This window comes from Gymnogyps californianus, chromosome 1 (genome assembly GCF_018139145.2).
Source record: "Gymnogyps californianus isolate 813 chromosome 1, ASM1813914v2, whole genome shotgun sequence".
Taxonomy (NCBI): Eukaryota; Metazoa; Chordata; class Aves; order Accipitriformes; family Cathartidae; genus Gymnogyps; species Gymnogyps californianus.
The window spans coordinates 196,492,208-196,510,033 of record NC_059471.1 but is presented as its reverse complement, the minus strand read 5'-3'; the positions used below and the strand labels follow the sequence as shown (position 1 = coordinate 196,510,033).

General features: G+C 40.0%; 1 protein-coding gene across 3 annotated transcripts in view; it reads right to left on the bottom strand.

The window, feature by feature from the left end:
- Positions 1–4,737: 4,737 nt before the first annotated feature.
- Positions 4,738–17,826, bottom strand: part of MAPK11 (mitogen-activated protein kinase 11) — an 86,593-nt gene continuing 73,504 nt past the window's right edge. For all 3 annotated transcript variants that reach the window (XM_050905988.1, XM_050905970.1, XM_050906002.1), the window contains 6 exons: positions 13,956–14,070; positions 13,216–13,287; positions 10,989–11,068; positions 10,124–10,202; positions 8,341–8,514; positions 4,738–7,534 (listed from right to left, as the gene is read on the bottom strand). In XM_050905988.1, coding sequence (XP_050761945.1) covers positions 7,464–7,534; positions 8,341–8,514; positions 10,124–10,202; positions 10,989–11,068; positions 13,216–13,287; positions 13,956–14,070 — 591 coding nt within the window. In that variant the 3' untranslated portion in view covers positions 4,738–7,463. The remainder of the gene's footprint in view (positions 7,535–8,340; positions 8,515–10,123; positions 10,203–10,988; positions 11,069–13,215; positions 13,288–13,955; positions 14,071–17,826) is intronic.

The window sequence follows — 17,826 nt, the reverse complement described above, 5'->3', positions numbered from 1 at the left end:
GAAAGCAATTCAAAAGCTGGAAGACATGCAGCAAGTTCATAACATTAATCATATCAAATCCAGGTGATCAAAACCACTAATCCAGCCATAAAGCACAAAAGGCTATAAAATCCATTGAGAAACCTAAGGAAAAGTAGTTAATGTTCTGTTTTAGGGACTTAAAATGGCAATACTGAGTAGCTATAGTAATTACAGTGAGCTGTTTGTGAAGAGAATCCCACTTGTTTTACAGAGTCTCCAAATATTCACTTGTTTATGTACAGCCATAGTTCCACACCTGTTCTGATAATTCAGCAACCTTAATGTAAAGCATTACCAGAGTGTTTGGAAGCCATAAGGGGAGTCATGTTTAAAGCCTGTAATGTGGCATGGGACCCAGAGTTTACTCATATCCCTGGTGACTTAGCCCTCCCGTTCTGCCAGCAGGCAGGACTCGATCTCAGTATTCACAATATTCTCACTGCTGTGGTTTTCCTCTCTGATGAGTCTGATTGTTTATTTAAGATATTAGTAATGCCTTCGAAAAATCCTCCTGTATTGTCTTTTCTTCATTTAAAGGAAATCTGTGCTCTCTTGCAGTTATTTTCCTTCCTATCTCATCATTACCTTTTGCATAGATACATCATGTATGAAAAACTTTATTAGGCCAAATGATGTTGTCGTGACACTTACTTGGTCCAAATCCTGTTAATAACAAATGAGAGACTGACAGAGACTTACAGTAGATTTGCCAACTGGCAGGGAAAATACATATTATCTCCATTCTATTTTGGAGCACTGCCAATAAATCTTTCAACTTGACCCTAATGTAATGTAAACCACCATATCTACGTCAGGCCAGAAGGTGGGGGGCAGCCGGGGACAGTCCCAGCCCTGGGCGCGGGGCACCTCCCTGGGGATGGGGACAGGCCAGGCTGGGACATCAGCCCGCGGGTGGTGGTGGCTTGGTGGGACCCATGGCTGGGCACATAGCCACAGGGCGGCAGGGAGCTGCAGCTCAGGCAGGGCCAAGGCGAGAGCCTCAGCTGGAAGCAGCTCCCCCGGCCAGGGTTTGGCCCCGCAGTGCCTGGGAGCCTCTCCCCAGGGTCACCACAGGGAAGGGGCCACCCTTGGCTGCACCAGCTCTGAGCTGGCCCCCAGCCCTGGCAGCCAAACCTCTGGGAGCCCCTGGGGATGCTCTCACAACCCTTACAGCAGAGCTTACCATCACGCTTTCCTAAACAACTACTTCACAAAGGCTGCATTTTTATTATTTTATGGCTAGAGGACAACAGCACAAAGAGATTACAGTCATACACACCCATCAGTTTGGGGTGAGCACAATTTTCCAGGCACTGTTGGCTCTGTGGCCATGTCTGTGCTAGTAAATAAACCACGCCTGGAGCAGTTTGCTGGATCTAAGAAGTCCAGCTGGCAAGAAACTGCCCAACTCCACGCTATGAAAGCCTCTTACCCTCCAAAGCTGGCTGATGGCATCCCACTGCCTGTTAGGAGCACCACCCGGCCACCGCCAGCTCCCCAGCTGTGCCAGGGGAGTCACAGGAAGACCGCAGCTGCCCCGGGCCAAAACTGTGTTAGTGATTTAACAGAGCAGGCAGCTGAAGGTCAGCACCTGGAAACACTCCCAGCCCTGGTAAGTTTGTTAGTGCAGAGCCAACGTGTCCAACACACAGCTCCCACCGGCTTGGTTGTGCAAGCCCAGAGCACGCCCCGCTGCAACAGGTGCCAAGGTCTCCAGCCAACCAGCTAAAACACAAGGAACAGTCAAAGGCAGCTTTGGTGGACGTGGCGAGAGGGATCTATAGCTTCTACAGGGGATCATTTTGGATACCACAACCATGGGACAGTGCTTTCATGTCCTGCACTCCGCCTTGTCTTAGTGATCACGTAGTTGCCACCTTCTGCAGAGGCTGGGGGCAGCAGCTATAATCTCTTCCAGTAAAAACATCCTAACACAATCCTAGAGAAGACTTAGTCATTGCCCTCAATGAAAGAGATACCACATGAAGAAAAATAACATAAACTTGTGTGATAAAACACATAGACAAGGAACTCACGATCACCTAGGTAAACTGTGTTGATGGTAGTAATGATATGGACAGATTGAGGCTGTTGGGACTATGATGAAGCCCTGAGATGAATCTCCCTGTAGCTACATTTTTGCCTGGAAATCCAGAATTAAGAACCCTAACACACTCACTGGAGATGCCTTACATTTAATGTAATCATTTAAATTGAATCAAACATTTGCCTGATTTGATCATCTTGTTCCAGCAAGATGGAACAACGTACATGTTTCTAGATGAACCTACATTTCTGAAGGATGCTTTCTGGGGAGTTCCCTGCAGTGTTGTGCTTCCCTCATCAATATGCAAACCTGTTCTTAAAAAGGTGCCCTGCTTCAGGACTACCAGACAGTTTGTGTGCACCAGTCATGCTTTATACTATGTTAATTTTCTGCATTAAGTAAAAAGTCTTGGGATTCTTTTAAGAGTTCAAACTCTAACCAAAAATACTTGGTTACTCCAGCCATGGTTCAGGATTCTTCCTGAGTAGCAATTTTGATTCCTTATAACTGACCTTCATTTTATAATGTATCCTAGATCTTGAGAAGGGTTTGCTTTAGAGAAAACTTTAGTTAACGTTTTTCTGATTACACTCCTCAGCCGTATTTTCTCTCCTTACAGTAGCACACTACCATTTTTATGGAAAAGGAAATCCATACTTGACTCAAACCCCAAAATGTAAGGAGTTTCCTAGGAACAGCAAAATGGTCGGACACATGCCGAAGTGGTACTACTTGGCAGCAGGAACTCTGTCATGTACAAACGGGGCTTTTAAAATGCCTGAAAAAAAGCTGCCTTGGCCCAGGCCCCCAGTGGACTAAATGCCCGTGGTTTTCCAAGCAGTGTAATTTTACTGTTATAACCTGTGATAATATTAGTTATAATAATGAATTTCCCATTATCATCAGACTGAATTGGATTAAGTGGCAGTCTTTGGTTGTGTTGGTTATCACGAGCATCACCCATCTGAGAGCCTCGTTGCTGCAGGTACCATGCAAACACAGCAAGAGGCATTTCCTGCTCCCTACAAGCATGTGTCCCCAGGACACTGCATGGCAAAATGGAGAGCATTCTCAAACGGGACCTGAGCAATTCCTTTCACTACATTTCATTTCGTTGCTTCACCGGTTGCCTTATTTTGCCTCTTTTGCCTCTCAAAGATAACAGCACATTCAAAATACTTCAATGAAAGGCCTAAGAGTTGCATGCCTGGATCACTCAGACTTAGCTGGGAAATGCACCTCGTCACTTACTGATGAAGCAGACCTTGGAGTGAACTAGAAAACTCCAGCATGGAAACGTAACGAGGTTAAGCGTAAAGGAGCTCTGTTTGCAGAGCAGGATAGCAGCAGACAAAAATAATGGATCCTTAAATTACTTTCCTTGTCCCCACTTACCTCCTTGCAGAGGGATGCTGTTCCTGGTAGCTAAAAAGCATGCATCATTCCCGTGCCTGAGAGCTGCATGTGGTTACTAGGTGGCAATGCGGTTTTTAGATCATTATGTTACTGTCCCAGAGGGCTGCAATAATCTGTGCACAAGAGCTGCTCATTAACTGGTAGTCCATGAAGTTTCAAAGTCTGTATCATGGAAGTCCTCCTCCCTTGATCTTTCTCCAACTCATACTTCTGAATTCTTAAAAATACTTAGGAGGAGATTTGAAGTGCTGTAGTCCATGCTTCTGGTATCATTTGACTTAGACAACCAGTTGCCCTACAGTGTATTCAGGAGATGGAGAATTAATCAGCAGAGACAGCAGGTGTTACAAGTCCCTATTCTTTCCCTGGTACCTGCAGGGACCATCTAAAGCCCTACAGGAGTATTTGATACGAAGATGCAGTGAATGATAGCATCTAACAGATGCTTCATTCTCTGACAACCTTAGCTGAAGCAGACCAGAAGCATCTGATATTTGTATTTGAACAGCAGATCAGAAAGTAGGAAGCTCAAAGAATCCCACCCAGCTCATATGCCTGGTAGTTCTGAATCAAGAACAAAGTCAATCTTCTGAACACATTTTGCAGGGGACATATTAGCACTCACCTCAGTATTATCCCGTAAAAACCCAGAAAATAATCAAGAAGTGAACTTGTGAGCCATATCTGGCCCACAACACCACATTATCAAAATTCAACATGAACGATGAGTCTTCAATGCAACGAAGACTAATACTTAAGGGGACAATCTTGCTCTAAAACAGTCAGGGGGCACGTGGCTTTTTAGGGCAAAGGTCCCATATATCCTACTAGACCTCTGTTAACTCAAACTTCGCTGTCCAACTCAAAGATGTACATGCTTGATGACTGTCAATCTGACTTTGGCTTTTAAAATCAGGCTGAGGAATGCAACTGCATTTAAGGACTGAAATCCTGTCCTTCAGAACAAAGTAGAGATGTCTGGTAAAATCCAAGATGCTGTAAGAAATAATTACGTGGCAGTAGTACAATCAGATCAGCTCTGTGGCTGACCTGAAGTTTGGAAAATGGGAGAAAGGTTAGCATCTGTGGTCTGACTGACTTCCAAAATAAACTACATCAGCAGCTCATATTACATGAAACGTACCTACAATATTAGGTTTCATACAGTTCCCTTATACCGAAAATACTATTTTCAGGAGTGATTATACATTTGGGAATACATATGGGGAAAATAAGACCATTATTGTGTAAAAAACAAACCTCCAACCTTTATTTGTCACAATACATTTCAAGTACATGCAGAACGTATTTACATTTCTCTTTAAGGCAAACAGAAATCGGGTTCTTATTCCTGAGTTGCTTAGCACCAGTAGAAATAGCAAATAAAAACTTAGGAAATGTTGTCTCTCCCTTTGAAGCAGCAGCTGCCTCCCGTGCAAAATATTTCTGCTTTCACCTCGCATTTCTTTTAATGAGCTATTTATACTAATAATCTCTATGGCTGTTTGGAGCTGTTTCTGCAGATTTCAATCTCTTCGCAGAAACATCTTGCCAAGATGTGACAAACTTTCCACGTTTGTTATTTTACCTTACAGACTGTTTGCTGACTAGACAGCAGAGCAGTACTTCTGTCTGCTGGCACATGCATCAAGGTCTTCTCTTCAGTTATTTTAAGCATTCTGTGTTCCTCCAGTATCTAGAAAAACTAACATTATCTTCTTATGTCTTTCTCATGTGGGCTAGCTGCTTCTCCAACACTAAGTTAAGATTAAGAAGGGAAAAGTTCACCTCAGACAATGGAGGGTTTCAGGGCTTGACTTCACTACAGCTAAAGATGGGGGGAAGAGAAAATGCCCATTGAAGTGTTGGCATTTATGAAGAAAATGCAAAGCAGTTTTTCAATGAAAAAAAATGCTCCCTCAAAGTCTGACTAACATTTGAGCCGTCTGCATTATCTCAAGATTTTAGATATTTGCTAGAATTTAGGATGTTGAAATTCCATTTAAAATACAGAGGGAGCATTTTCAAAGACGTTTTTGACATTTCCATTTCCCATTGACTGGCTCTATCAAGCCCACTAATTCCAATAGGCACTTTTCTCCCATGACTTTTAAGAGGACCACAGAGCATGATCCTAAGAGAAAACATCTATTCCGTAAAAAATAAAGTTCCTATTTAACGTAAAAGTGTAGTCCAAGCAGAAAGTCAATAGTGCAAAATGGGGTATGACTCCTAAGTGTGCCTTCCTCAGTGACCTGTAGTGTGGAAAAATGTTTTGTTTCAAATTACATTCTCTGCTTTTTTTTTTTATGCTGAAACTGTAGTTTTTAATGACTTGTCAAATACATCAACAATTCAAGGTTTCTGTTACCATTTAGTCTCTCTAGGTGCCCGTCTCAGCTAATCAATGCTCATCACAATCAATTTTTAAACAAATGCTAATACTTACAGGTGTTTAACTTAAACATTCATTTAAAGAAACAGAACAACTGTGCCTTGATTAAACTTCTGGTTAAAATTGGTTATTAAAGCAAAAAACCCCAAGTAATTTCTTACTTCTTTTCCAGTTATTACCTGCAAAGATCAAATGTCTTCCTTCACAACTGCTTCACTTAGTAGCAACATACAACAGCATATTGCATTGGGAATAATCCACATCCAAAGAGTCAACTGTAAAGATATTACCTTTAACAAGGACAAGCAATCTCACAAAGAAATTCTTCACCAAAGGTTTGCCAATTTCTTTTTCCTACCTCTGAGAGTCTATAACAAACTAAGGACCTAGGAAAATACAGTAAGAGGACAGTAAGAGGAACTCAGGAAGTGTCTAACCAATCTATCCCACCAGGAAGGTGACTCCTTCTGGTAAGGCACCTCTCAACAGAAGGTCTGAGGGTTTTTCCAAGTAAGATGAGCTCAAAAGGTTAAAAAAAGGAATGGTTGTTATTCTGCAATGGGCAACACCTCTGTACACTGTGAACAAAATAGCCTGCTGCAGGTATTCCCAATGAACAGCTGCAGCATAGCATTTTTATCCTAATTTTATTTTCTATAATGTGACCCATGTGCAGCTTTATTTCTAAAATCAGCACTGCTGATTCTATAACCAGTACGTCCTCTGAGAAGATGTACTTTCTCAGTGATCACTTCAATACTAAGATGCTAGAGAGCTTACAAAATTTTAGAAAGTCTTAAGAATTTCTCCCTGGAAATCCCTGATCCCTAGTCTATTATACAAAGAGACCACACTGTATTTAGAGGAAAATATTGTACCCCTTGACAGTGATTGTTTATCCAGTGACTGTTCACCTAGTGCGTTTGTGAAATCTTGTCCTGCTATGCTGGTTACTTTGAAAAAAATCTAGGACATCGACACTTCTCTGCTTCTTGCCCACATCTGTCAGAACTGGCTGAAGCTCCAGTTCTCCTACACTCATGTAGGACAGGGGACATAAGCATTCCTTCGGGCTGTGTCTCCGCTACCCGCTGCACTAGCTGAGGCAGCAGAAGCTGATGAGCCTCCCCAGGCATCTTACTATGGTGAAATACTCCAGAGGAAGTCACATGAATACTTCTTGCATTCAAGACAGTTCAGTGGCCTTGGAGAGCAGTTATGGCACATCTCTGACATACTCTGTGTCTCAGCTTGCTTGGGGTGGTAACTTGTACTCTTCTGATCTCCAAGTTGAAGAATTAGTCCTACCTGCTCTTTTGAGGATGGCACCAGGTTATCACAGTCTGAATCCTTTCGTGCAGAAGGAAGAAGTTGTAGGCAGGAATAAGTTTCTGTATAGTTTTGAAATGCTACTCCCAAAGGCACCAACTTCCACATGCAGAGTAAAAGCATTGCTCTTTCTTACAGTGCAGATGAAACAGATTACATCCAGTTTATTTATAAAAGTTTTATACGCCTGAAAAGTCACAAACATTTACAACTTTCCTGCTATCTTCTGAGTTCTGAAAAGACCGAGTCATACAATTACACCGCTGTCTCCTTTGACTCCGATGTCTGTGGTGGCTTGAAGTTCAGTATCTCTTTATATGTAATACCTAGAAAACAACAGAATAAACATAGTGTTGTTGGCCTAATCAGAAAAGGAGCTGCACAGACACGAGGCAAAGTGCAACCCCCAGCATGGTTAGGCTCTGATCTAGGTCAGGAAGAGAGAGACCTCTTCAGGCAAAAAAGAGAGAAAGAGTACAAAAAGTAAGGGAATCAAGGATCATTTTTTCACCATTTCAGATTTGAAGAAGCAGCCCAATACTGAAATGTTACAGGTGCTTTCAAAGGGATGCGAGCATTGACTTTACAGTATAGTGGGCAATATCCTCAGAAAGAGCTACTGAGCAAATCAGCTTTAAAAGTCAAGTCCTCACTTAAAAGCCAAAATACAAACCTCTGACATTAGATGAACACTAGATTCAGACTTAAATCTCTGCTGAGATAGATAAGTTTTCTCTCCCTGAGAGAACCTAACTTAAAATTAAGGCCAGCAACCATTGCAGTCCTATAGAGCCAACAGTTGAGGAATCTGTTTGCCTGTCCTATCCACTGGAAGGAACATGTTACAGAAATGGTTTCTTTCCTATGTTGCAGAAGATGGGAGGACAGACACATGAAGGAGAGGGAGAAAGAAGGAGAGCTTCTGTTAGGAGGCAGACAAGAAACCTTTGGGGATCATTCCAGGAGGACTTGATAAGAGGAACACTGGCTTATCAATAGCATTTCTCTATCTTAATGCTATTTACTTTGTTCCATCAAAAGCAAAGAAAGTAATTTGTAAAGGGGAATATTCCTATTTTTGCATGGCCTTTCTATCTGGTTATTTTTGAAAACATCACAAAACTAAACTCACGCTTCCACTCATCTAGCGGAAGATCCATGTTATCAAATGTGTCATCATATTTCTCAGCTTCAATTTCTTCCTCAGGATCGTGAATTGGTTCAAAGTAAGGATGCATCAAAGCCTCAGCTGCTGTGACTCGCTTCTCTGCATCCAGCACCAGCATCTTCTCCAAAAGGTTTACAGCTATTGCACAGAAAACAAACAGTGTATTCAAATCATGCCACTGATTCCAGCTTGTACACAGTAATGTTGCCCTGGAGGTATTTCAAATAAATACACAGAGTTAAAAAGCAGAATCATTGGGTGTTCACTCTATAGCCAGCGGGGCCCACCTACAGGACAAAACAGCATTGTGAGCAAGCGAGGATGTGTACAAAGCCTGATGCAACACAGAGGTGCTCCCTTGCTTCTGTATGCAATACAGCCACATCACCTCAGCTAATGACTTCTCAGTTTCTGGCTCCAGGACCACTGTGCTTGGGGCTTTCTCAGGTGTCTTTCATCGTTGCCACCGTGTTGGGGTTCTAATGTACATCACAACCTGACAGCAGCAGAATGAACAGGTGGGTGTGGAGCTAATGAGAATCGTTCTGTATGTGACCAAATCCAGTCCCAAGTACACTTTGAAGTTCACTAAGACAAGTCAGTTGTCCATGCTCAGAATCTCAGTGCTGACTTTATCTGCTATGTGTTTTTGACCTCAGCCAAAACAATCCATGGAAATCTTTTACGTTCCTCTCCAGTGCATTTTGGATCAGGTCCACTGTTAGACTGTCAAAATGGGCTAGTGTAAACAGATATGACAAATGATTTGTTTATTCTCTGTTTTTCTGTCCTGAAAGAACGTTTCTGAGTTGGGTGGAGCAGCTGAAAGGAAGAAGAGGCAGCAGCATAGGACAGGATGCTGCAACTCCTGCTTGCCACATCGTGGATTCTCTCCAACCTTCTCTTCCAGACCATGAGCAGTTCTTCTCTACATAAGGAGCAGCCAGATGGCCACAGAGGTGATGGGAAGAAATGTCCTAAAAACTAAATGGAAATGTGTAGTTTGCTGTAGCTGAGAAGGTCAGTGAGCTAACCATGCAGTCAGGGTGAGAGCTGCTTATTAATCACGTTTATTTCTACTGTATCTGAATACATAATTTTAACTTCTTAAATTGAGAAGATTTAATTATCCTAATTTATATTCTAATAAAACTGGCTTTGTGAGTGTTCAGGTCATTGGGGAATGGACAAGGTTTGGGCAGAGCCATCTCAGAGCTCTGGCTGCCTCGGGTCATGTCACAGTTATGCACACTTGGTATGCTCTTCTGGCTGTTTATATCTATCAAATCCAAGCCAGTGCTTCTCAGGAATGCACAGATGTTTCTCAGGTTGTATTAATTCCATGACTAAAATGTCAGCTTTCTATTTGCTTGCATTTCTACTGTAGATCAGATTGAGCTTTCAGAATTATATTTCAAATACAAAATAGAGAAAAATTTATTACATATATTTAATCTCCCAGGGCTCTTGAGAAAGCTGCTCCAGTAAAACCTTTAAGCAGATGCTGGATCAAAGCCTAAAACACAAAATACTTCTTTTTCGACGCTTCTAAGAAACGTCTGATTCCTGGCACGGTCTAAACTTGGCAAAGTTCAGCCACTACAATCAAAGTTATGAATTATGGAAACCAAGAGGTAGAAAAGCACGAGAACCATCACATAACCTATCGCACGACTGATACTGCTGCTGCCTCCGATGCAAACACACGAACAAGACAAATTGTACACATCCACACAAACTGTCTTACCCAAAGGATTCGCATACTTCAAGATGGATGCAAAATCTTTTTTCTGGACTTTTGGGAGGCTTTTGATATAGTTTTTTGCCTTAAAAAGAAACACGGATATTAAATTAGACCTTTGCCAACCTTGTAATGTGACAACATTAACTATATGCTTAACAGGTAACTCAACAATGGTTTGATAGCACATTGTACAAATGAATTTTTTGGGGGGTCATAAATCCTGATTATATTCACCTTCTTGTTGAAAGGAACTTTTTTTTTTTTTTAAATCAAGCCTTAAAACTGTGATTAAGAAACGATAATGCCAAGCTTTAATTACTAGTGCTCCATATTTAATATATTAATTAGAATAAATATGTATGCATCATTTGAAAGAATGTCATAGTGAGTTTACAGGAATCTCTAGAAGTGAACCTTATACAGTAATTCATTAGTATTTAAATTGTATACTTAATCTAATGAATAATTTTAGGTTCTTTATAGTAGGGGCTTAAGGATTCTAGAAGGACATCCACATAAGAACAGGAAATACAGAGACATCTGCAAACAGCTGGGTTTTCTGAATAGGTTCATGTTTTCAGTACATTTCCAATAAAAGTAGCAATGCATCAGCTCAACTGCTTATATGGTACACACTGGAAACTTTGAAGTATTTAAATATACAGATTTTTCAAGTGTTCTGATCATTTTCTGTCCCCGCCTTAATCTCCAGTAGCTATTCTGGGTGTGCAAAGCACTTCAAGGCAGAGATGTATCATCAGGGGTCATTTCAGTAGTCAATACATATTATCTCAGCCAGTCTAAGAACTGAGCATGGCTTAAGTAAAATTAAGACATGTAAAACCAACTGACTAAGCAGAATACTCACATCTTGACTGTGCAGTTTTTGAACAAAATCTTGAGTTGGTGTACCTGTTATTTTCATTATTTCTGTGAGTTGGTCCAGATCTGAATACCAGAAATAAGGAACAACGTCTTTCACCAAAAGAAAACTAAGCACCCTGCAAAAATCGTGCTTTTCTTCGCTATTGGATAATAAAGCAAAAATCACAATGCAACGACTGAACAGAAGACTTATGAAAGATGAGATGAAAGTTGCAGAAGGCAAAGACACCGAAAGCACCTGAAATAAAATATCCTATAACTTGGGAACACATAATTGAATCATCTGCAAACTCCTCTAATATCATCAGGCCTCCTCTATATTTTTGGTCAAAATCAGTCCAAAAGTATTGGAGTACCTGAACAATCAACACATGTATTGCTTGTGTTGCCCTGGTCTATTCAATGCTTAGGTGACATTGAGGCAGGAAAAGTCACAGGGAACATCAGGTGGTACGATAAACAGAACAAAAATCAGAGCAAACCAGTCTGTGTTAGTTCTTCTCCACACTGAGAAACTTCAGGAGGAAAATAATTAATCCCTCTCCTCCTCATTTCCCACATGCTTAGCTTGATTCCAGATGCTGAGATGTTGAAGACATTGGCGTGAGGCATCAGAACACTCCCTAATCTTCTATGTCCTAAACCAGCACAGATTAATCAGCAACAATATTAGCCGTTTCAAAGAAGAAACACCATATTTACAAGAGGCTAATGCTGCAGAGAACAGCTTTATGACTCGTTTGCTACTCTGGTAAGAGCAGCAGATGAGAAGCTAGAAGCTAGATCAGAGCTCAGGGCACACGAGTATTCCACCAGCCTCTGCAGAAAAAGGCAATGGTGGGTAATGCTGATGAAATAAATAAATAAATAAATAAAACCCCATAGCAAGTTTGCAGGATAACCTATTCATAATACTAAAACAAAAATCCCTTAAGTTAGCTGTTTTCCTGTTCACCTACCCACAGCTGAACCCACAGCTGCATTTCCCTGACAGTAGGTAATACTGATTCACATACTCAAAGACCAGCAAGGACGATTATGCTGGGCTAACTTCCTTCATAACACAGGACGCAGAACTTCAGCCAATAGTTCTGGAATCTTCAAAACCCAGTATGACTAAAATACTAGCTTTTCCACTCTTACATTTACAGTGCAACCTAAATATTATGACTCATTCATTTTCTTATTTATGTACCAGAATGCTCAAGGTTAGCATTAGTTGAGAAATGCTATGTGTTAGTCAATGGCTGTTCTTTGGCAGGCATTTTAGTATTTTCTTGTTAAGAACTAATGCGTACTTCAAATTATTTCAGCTGTACAGATTTTATGTATTCTACTTTTCCATAGTCCTCGTCATTTTTTTGGTGAATGCAATCTTCCTCTTTTATGTTTTTCCTTACAAAACGTGAATAATATGATCCATGCAATGAAGTCCTAATCCTACATGGAAGTACTTAAATACAAATATAACTAAAATTAAACAATTGTGATTCTGTAAACAAGTATTTGCAGATAAGCGATTTACTGACTGGAACTCCACAAGGGGAAAAGCAGTGCAAAATGATTAGGCTGAGCTGTCAAACATACACAGCTGGGGAAAGAAAAAAAAAAAAAAAAAAAGTAAAAAATTCTTGCTGTCTTCTATTAACATCATCCTCTATTAACTATCACAACTACTACTGTCAATGAAGTATCACTTGAGGTTGAATTATGGCTTAATCTTAACTATTTTCTTAATTCCTCAGCAATGAAATGATAGGGCTATATGTTTTCTGTAAATCTAAAACATTTTACTAGATGTTACTTACATAACATTTTTTGGCAAAAGTCTCAAAAAGCATGAAATGGACTAGCATGTGCACATAAGTCCATATACTGCAGCAGAATCTTCTGTGCGTTTTCTGGAATTGTGGAATCTCTTACTAAAAAAAGGTCAAAATATGCCTCATCACAGAACCTTCTACCTGATGATTTGAGATGTGATTCAAAGATCACCTCTCTTTCTCTATAGAAAAAGTTCAGTAATACAAGTTTTAATTGGCAGATGTGCAAAAGTGGTACAGATATCAAATAACCAATTAGTGAGAGGTGCAAGCCATTTTACTATTCATTTCAATTTATGCTCATCAGTTTTTGAACAGACCTACTGTATCACGTAAGAACCTCTCATCATTTTCTTACATTAGTGTCATAAATTCACTGAAGGATACGATCATTTCCTTTGAACAGAGGCCTCCCTGTTATCATCTCAGCCATTATACAGCCCACAGACCAGATGTCAACTGAAAAAAAGACCAACAGTCACGTTAAATTGCTGAATACTTATCCATTTAAATGTGCATAAAGTTTAATTTAAAACATATTTTAAAGAAGTGTAAAATTTACCTTTATGGCCTGTTAAAAAGTAAATGAGTGCCTTGCCAAGTATGATGAACAGTATAGATAAAACTACCAGTCTTTCTAATTAGCAAACTGGAGATAATCTGATAATATGCAGAACCAGTTCCTCAGTAACAGGCAGATGCATGTGGGAAGTACATTTTCAACGCTTTCCAAAACTTCCATAGTTATCCTAGTGTTACTTGAATTCCCTCCTTCTGACGTTTTCCCCTCTCTGTTCGAGTTACAGTCAGCACATCTTTGCAGGAAGATGACAGTCAGTGCAGAACACAAGAACATAGACCAGACTGTCACATCTGTGTACATTTATATCACTTTTTTCCAGCCACCCTGGCACTTTCTGTTACTCTCAGAAAATATACAAAAAAGCCCCCAAACTCACAACCACCAAACGATTACCTGCAATTTATCTACATGGAAGTTTTGCATAATTATATTGTCATTTCCACCTCCAATTTCTCATTCACTTTATAAACAAAGACTTGCCTATATATTGCCTGATTCAGTGAATGCTTTAGCTCTGTTAAGACTTTTCTGAAGAGATGCTGACCTGTTTGCGTATAATGCATCCAGTTAAGTATGACCTCTGGGGCTCTGTACCACCTTGTAACCACGTAACCGGTCATCTCGCTGTCTGTATGCCTTGCCAATCCAAAATCCAGAATCTGTAGTGGAAGCACAAAGAACATCCTGATCAGACAACTAGTTATCTATTTCATACAGACTTTATAAATGTGGAAAATAAAAGAATTGGAGCAATCTGCAGAGATTGGTTTATTTTTGCATCTTTTTCTCACTGAAGTGTCTTGTTCTCATTTTAAAAATCAAGACACAAGTAGCAAGGAGCTTTACAATTTTTTTTCAAAGTTAGATACTCCCATAGCAACACTAAAAGCTGTAAAACCAGTAAAGAAAATAATAAATTCTTCAATTATTAATTAAAAAGATACTGGTCACATTCAATGCAAAAAATTCCCTGGCCATAGAATCACCATTGTATCCTGTCAGGGCTAAAAGAACGGCACCCATCTTAGATGGTATTCATTGTTCTCATATCCCAGATGGCACAATTATTCAAGAGTGTGTTCCAATAATATTCTGAAGTAAGGAGGTATCATTATTTCAATTTTTTAGTAACTCATACAAGGGAAGGCTTCCTCTAGGTCACACTGAAAATCTGCAACAAGAGTAGGGAATTATCATTATTTAGTCCCACTGAGTGTTCTCCAACCTACTGCATCAACTACAGAACTCTGTAAGAAATGCAAGGTCACTGCAATTTTTTTAAAGGATTATGCACAATTCAGCTCATTTCTAAGACTCTCAGATAGTTATCTCTAGATATAGCAATGTGTACAGCAGCAAGATTAAAAATGAACATTACGGCCTTTTGTCAGCTTCTACAAAATTGGCCTAATAAGGCCCACTTACATGGACCATCAAAAGATGGTGCCAAAAGATGTGGCCAACAGCAAGAAAATACTACTCCTGGAATGACAGTCTGTTCGTATTTATCAGGAAGTTCACGCTTCTAACAAGAAGCAGGGGGCTTGGGTAAGTAAAGTCTATTCAAGATAAATCATCATCATCCACAGATAGTTGAATATGTAGCTTTGCATGAACAGCCACTAGTTTCCATGTGTATCAGGCTTCGTATATATATTGACAGGGCAGAAGTTTTTACTAGGAACACTTATGCATTACTATACCAAGAGTGATGTTTTTTTAATGCTCTCTGTAATTAAACATTTTAAAATATTTCAAGATAGTTTCATCATTCCCTGGCAAACATTTTAAAATATTTCAGGATAGTTTCATCATTCCCTGGCACTAACAGAAAGGAAAATTGTATTTTCATTCATAGATCAAGAGTATAAAATGTTATGGCTTATCTTTATTGCCATTCTTGAAACATCATTTCCATGTTTTCCCCATAACTGCTGATTACCTACCAATTTAAAAACAGGAATAGGATGCAAAGGGAGAGATTTTTATTCTTACCAATAAAATGCACTTGATTACGGACGATTCTTTGGGTACTGAAGATTTACTGGACTCAGAATATTTGCAATAGCAAAATACACTTTTATATACAGCTTTCAAATTTATTCTACATATACAGCACACATTATGTTTTCCCAGTAACACAGGAGCGGAGGTGGAAGAAAAAAGGAAGTTTTACATAACAGGTCAAAAGCCACATGTGGTACCACCTATTCTGTCACAGCTTTTTAGGCATTTTCCATACTAAGGCTTGTGACACTTGGAAACAGCTAAAATATAATTTGGGTTTGTATTTTTGTAAAAGCAGAAAACAACAGCGAGAATTTTTGTGCATTACGTATTAACTCAGGATTTCTTTTCATTTACATATTCATTAGGCTCAGGAACAAGTGTATCCTGTTAGTACTTAATATTAACATGGTACCACTTCAACAACAATCTTCACATGAAACTATTACTCTCATACTCCAATCTTCAACTTTTCAGCTTGAACTTCCAAAGCACTTCTCAGACCAAGTTTGAAAATCCTTTTTATAATGCAGGAATTACGAAAGAGAGAACAAATTCCCCTCAGCATCTCAAGGATAAGCTCCCCTTCTACTCAGCAAACTTAATTTTCCTAACTTGCTTCAGTAACCGTAACAAAAATAACTTGTAACTTTGAGACTGCAAAAAGGGCAGTGATTTTCCCTCATGCACCCTTCACTGTCACTTTTCTGATCCCTGTGTAGTAGTTGAGAGCATCAGACAAGGGAGCCAGAAAGCTCATTGTGAAAAATAAATCTGATTGCATATTAATTACCAATTCAAGGAACTGTTCCAACTTGCCTACAGCCTCATTGCCACCAGAGCTGATGCAAGGGAAGCCGCTGAGTGCACAGACATGAGGGAAAAGGGTTGGACTATCCCTGGCAGCGTGGTCCTGTGCCCACACAAACTGACTTTGAAAGCGCACTCTCAGAGCAGGGTCATATTGCACCCGAATGCATGCACGCGGGGGAAGTCAGTTCGACTCCTTCAGTGCAAGAGAGATCCCAGTTAAACCCTCGCCTTGATTTTTTTATGCACACTTCTCAACATATTATAGTTTGCTTTCTGTTTATAGACCGGAGTTGCCTTTTGACAACCAGTATTTCCTAATTGCAGATTTGCACTTTTCTTCTGCATATGATATCGGAGCTGATTGTACAACCAGGGACATCATAATTTTGCTCTGTGAGTCAAGAAACAAAAACTAAAGCTTAATGCTACATTTTCTCCTTGTCATTTCATAAAATTGTGTTCTGATACAGAATTATTTGCCTCACTTCATCTAAAAGCTTAAAAACGTCCAAGGTAACAGACAAATAAGTTGTATTAAATAAGGAGATACAGTGATCGTATCATAGAAGAATGTCTTAGACCTGGGCTGCATCTCAAAACGCAATTGCACAGCTGGGGGGGTGGGGAAGAGAAACATGTACAACTTTTTTCTAGATTCTCTTTTTTTCCCCATCACCCTGGGACCCACTCACCATTTGGCCACCTAGGAGCCAGGAGAAGACAATGGCTTTTTGTGTTAGATAGGGAAATTCTGAAATGACAGGACCCTGAACATTCAAGTCAGTCTCCAAAGAGGAAAAAATTGTATTACAACAGCTACATGCAAGTATATAGTTTGTATGTTGTATGCTATAAAACATTCTTGCAGTGTTGTACCATGTCATGGTTTAACCCCAGGCAGCAGCTAAGCACCACGCAGCCTCTCCCTCACTCTCCCCCCCGGCTCCCAGTGGATGGGGAGGAGGATTGGGAAAGAAGGTAAAACTCGTGGGTTGAGATAAGAACGGTTTAATAACTAAAGTAAAATATAATACTAACAATAATGAAATATAATAATAATAATAATGAAAAGGAATATAACAAAAAAAAAAAAGAGGGGGGGAGGAAGAAAAAAAAACCCCAGTGACACACAATGCAATTGCTCACCACACGCTGACCAATGCCCCAGCAGTAATCCGCCCCTCCCGGCCAACTCCCCCCTGTTTATATACTGGGCATGACGTTCCATGGTATGGAATACCCCTTTGGCTAGTTCAGGTCAGCTGCCCCGGCTCTGCTCCCTCCCAGCTTCTTGCACACCTGCTTGCTGGCACAGCATGGGAAACTGAAAAGTCCTTGGCTTAAGATAAGCGCTACTGAGCAACAACTAAAACATCAGAGTGTTATCAACATTATTCTCACACTAAATCCAAAACACAGCACTGTACCAGCTACTAAGAAGAGAGTTAACTCTATCCCAGCCAAAACCAGGACAATCAACTTTTATTTTATTTAATTAAGGGAGTGTTTCACAACCTTTGATCTTCTGTATCTCCCAGCTTGTAGAATTAGACTTTTTATATTTATTCAAAGCTGGAATTCTCACATAACTGAAC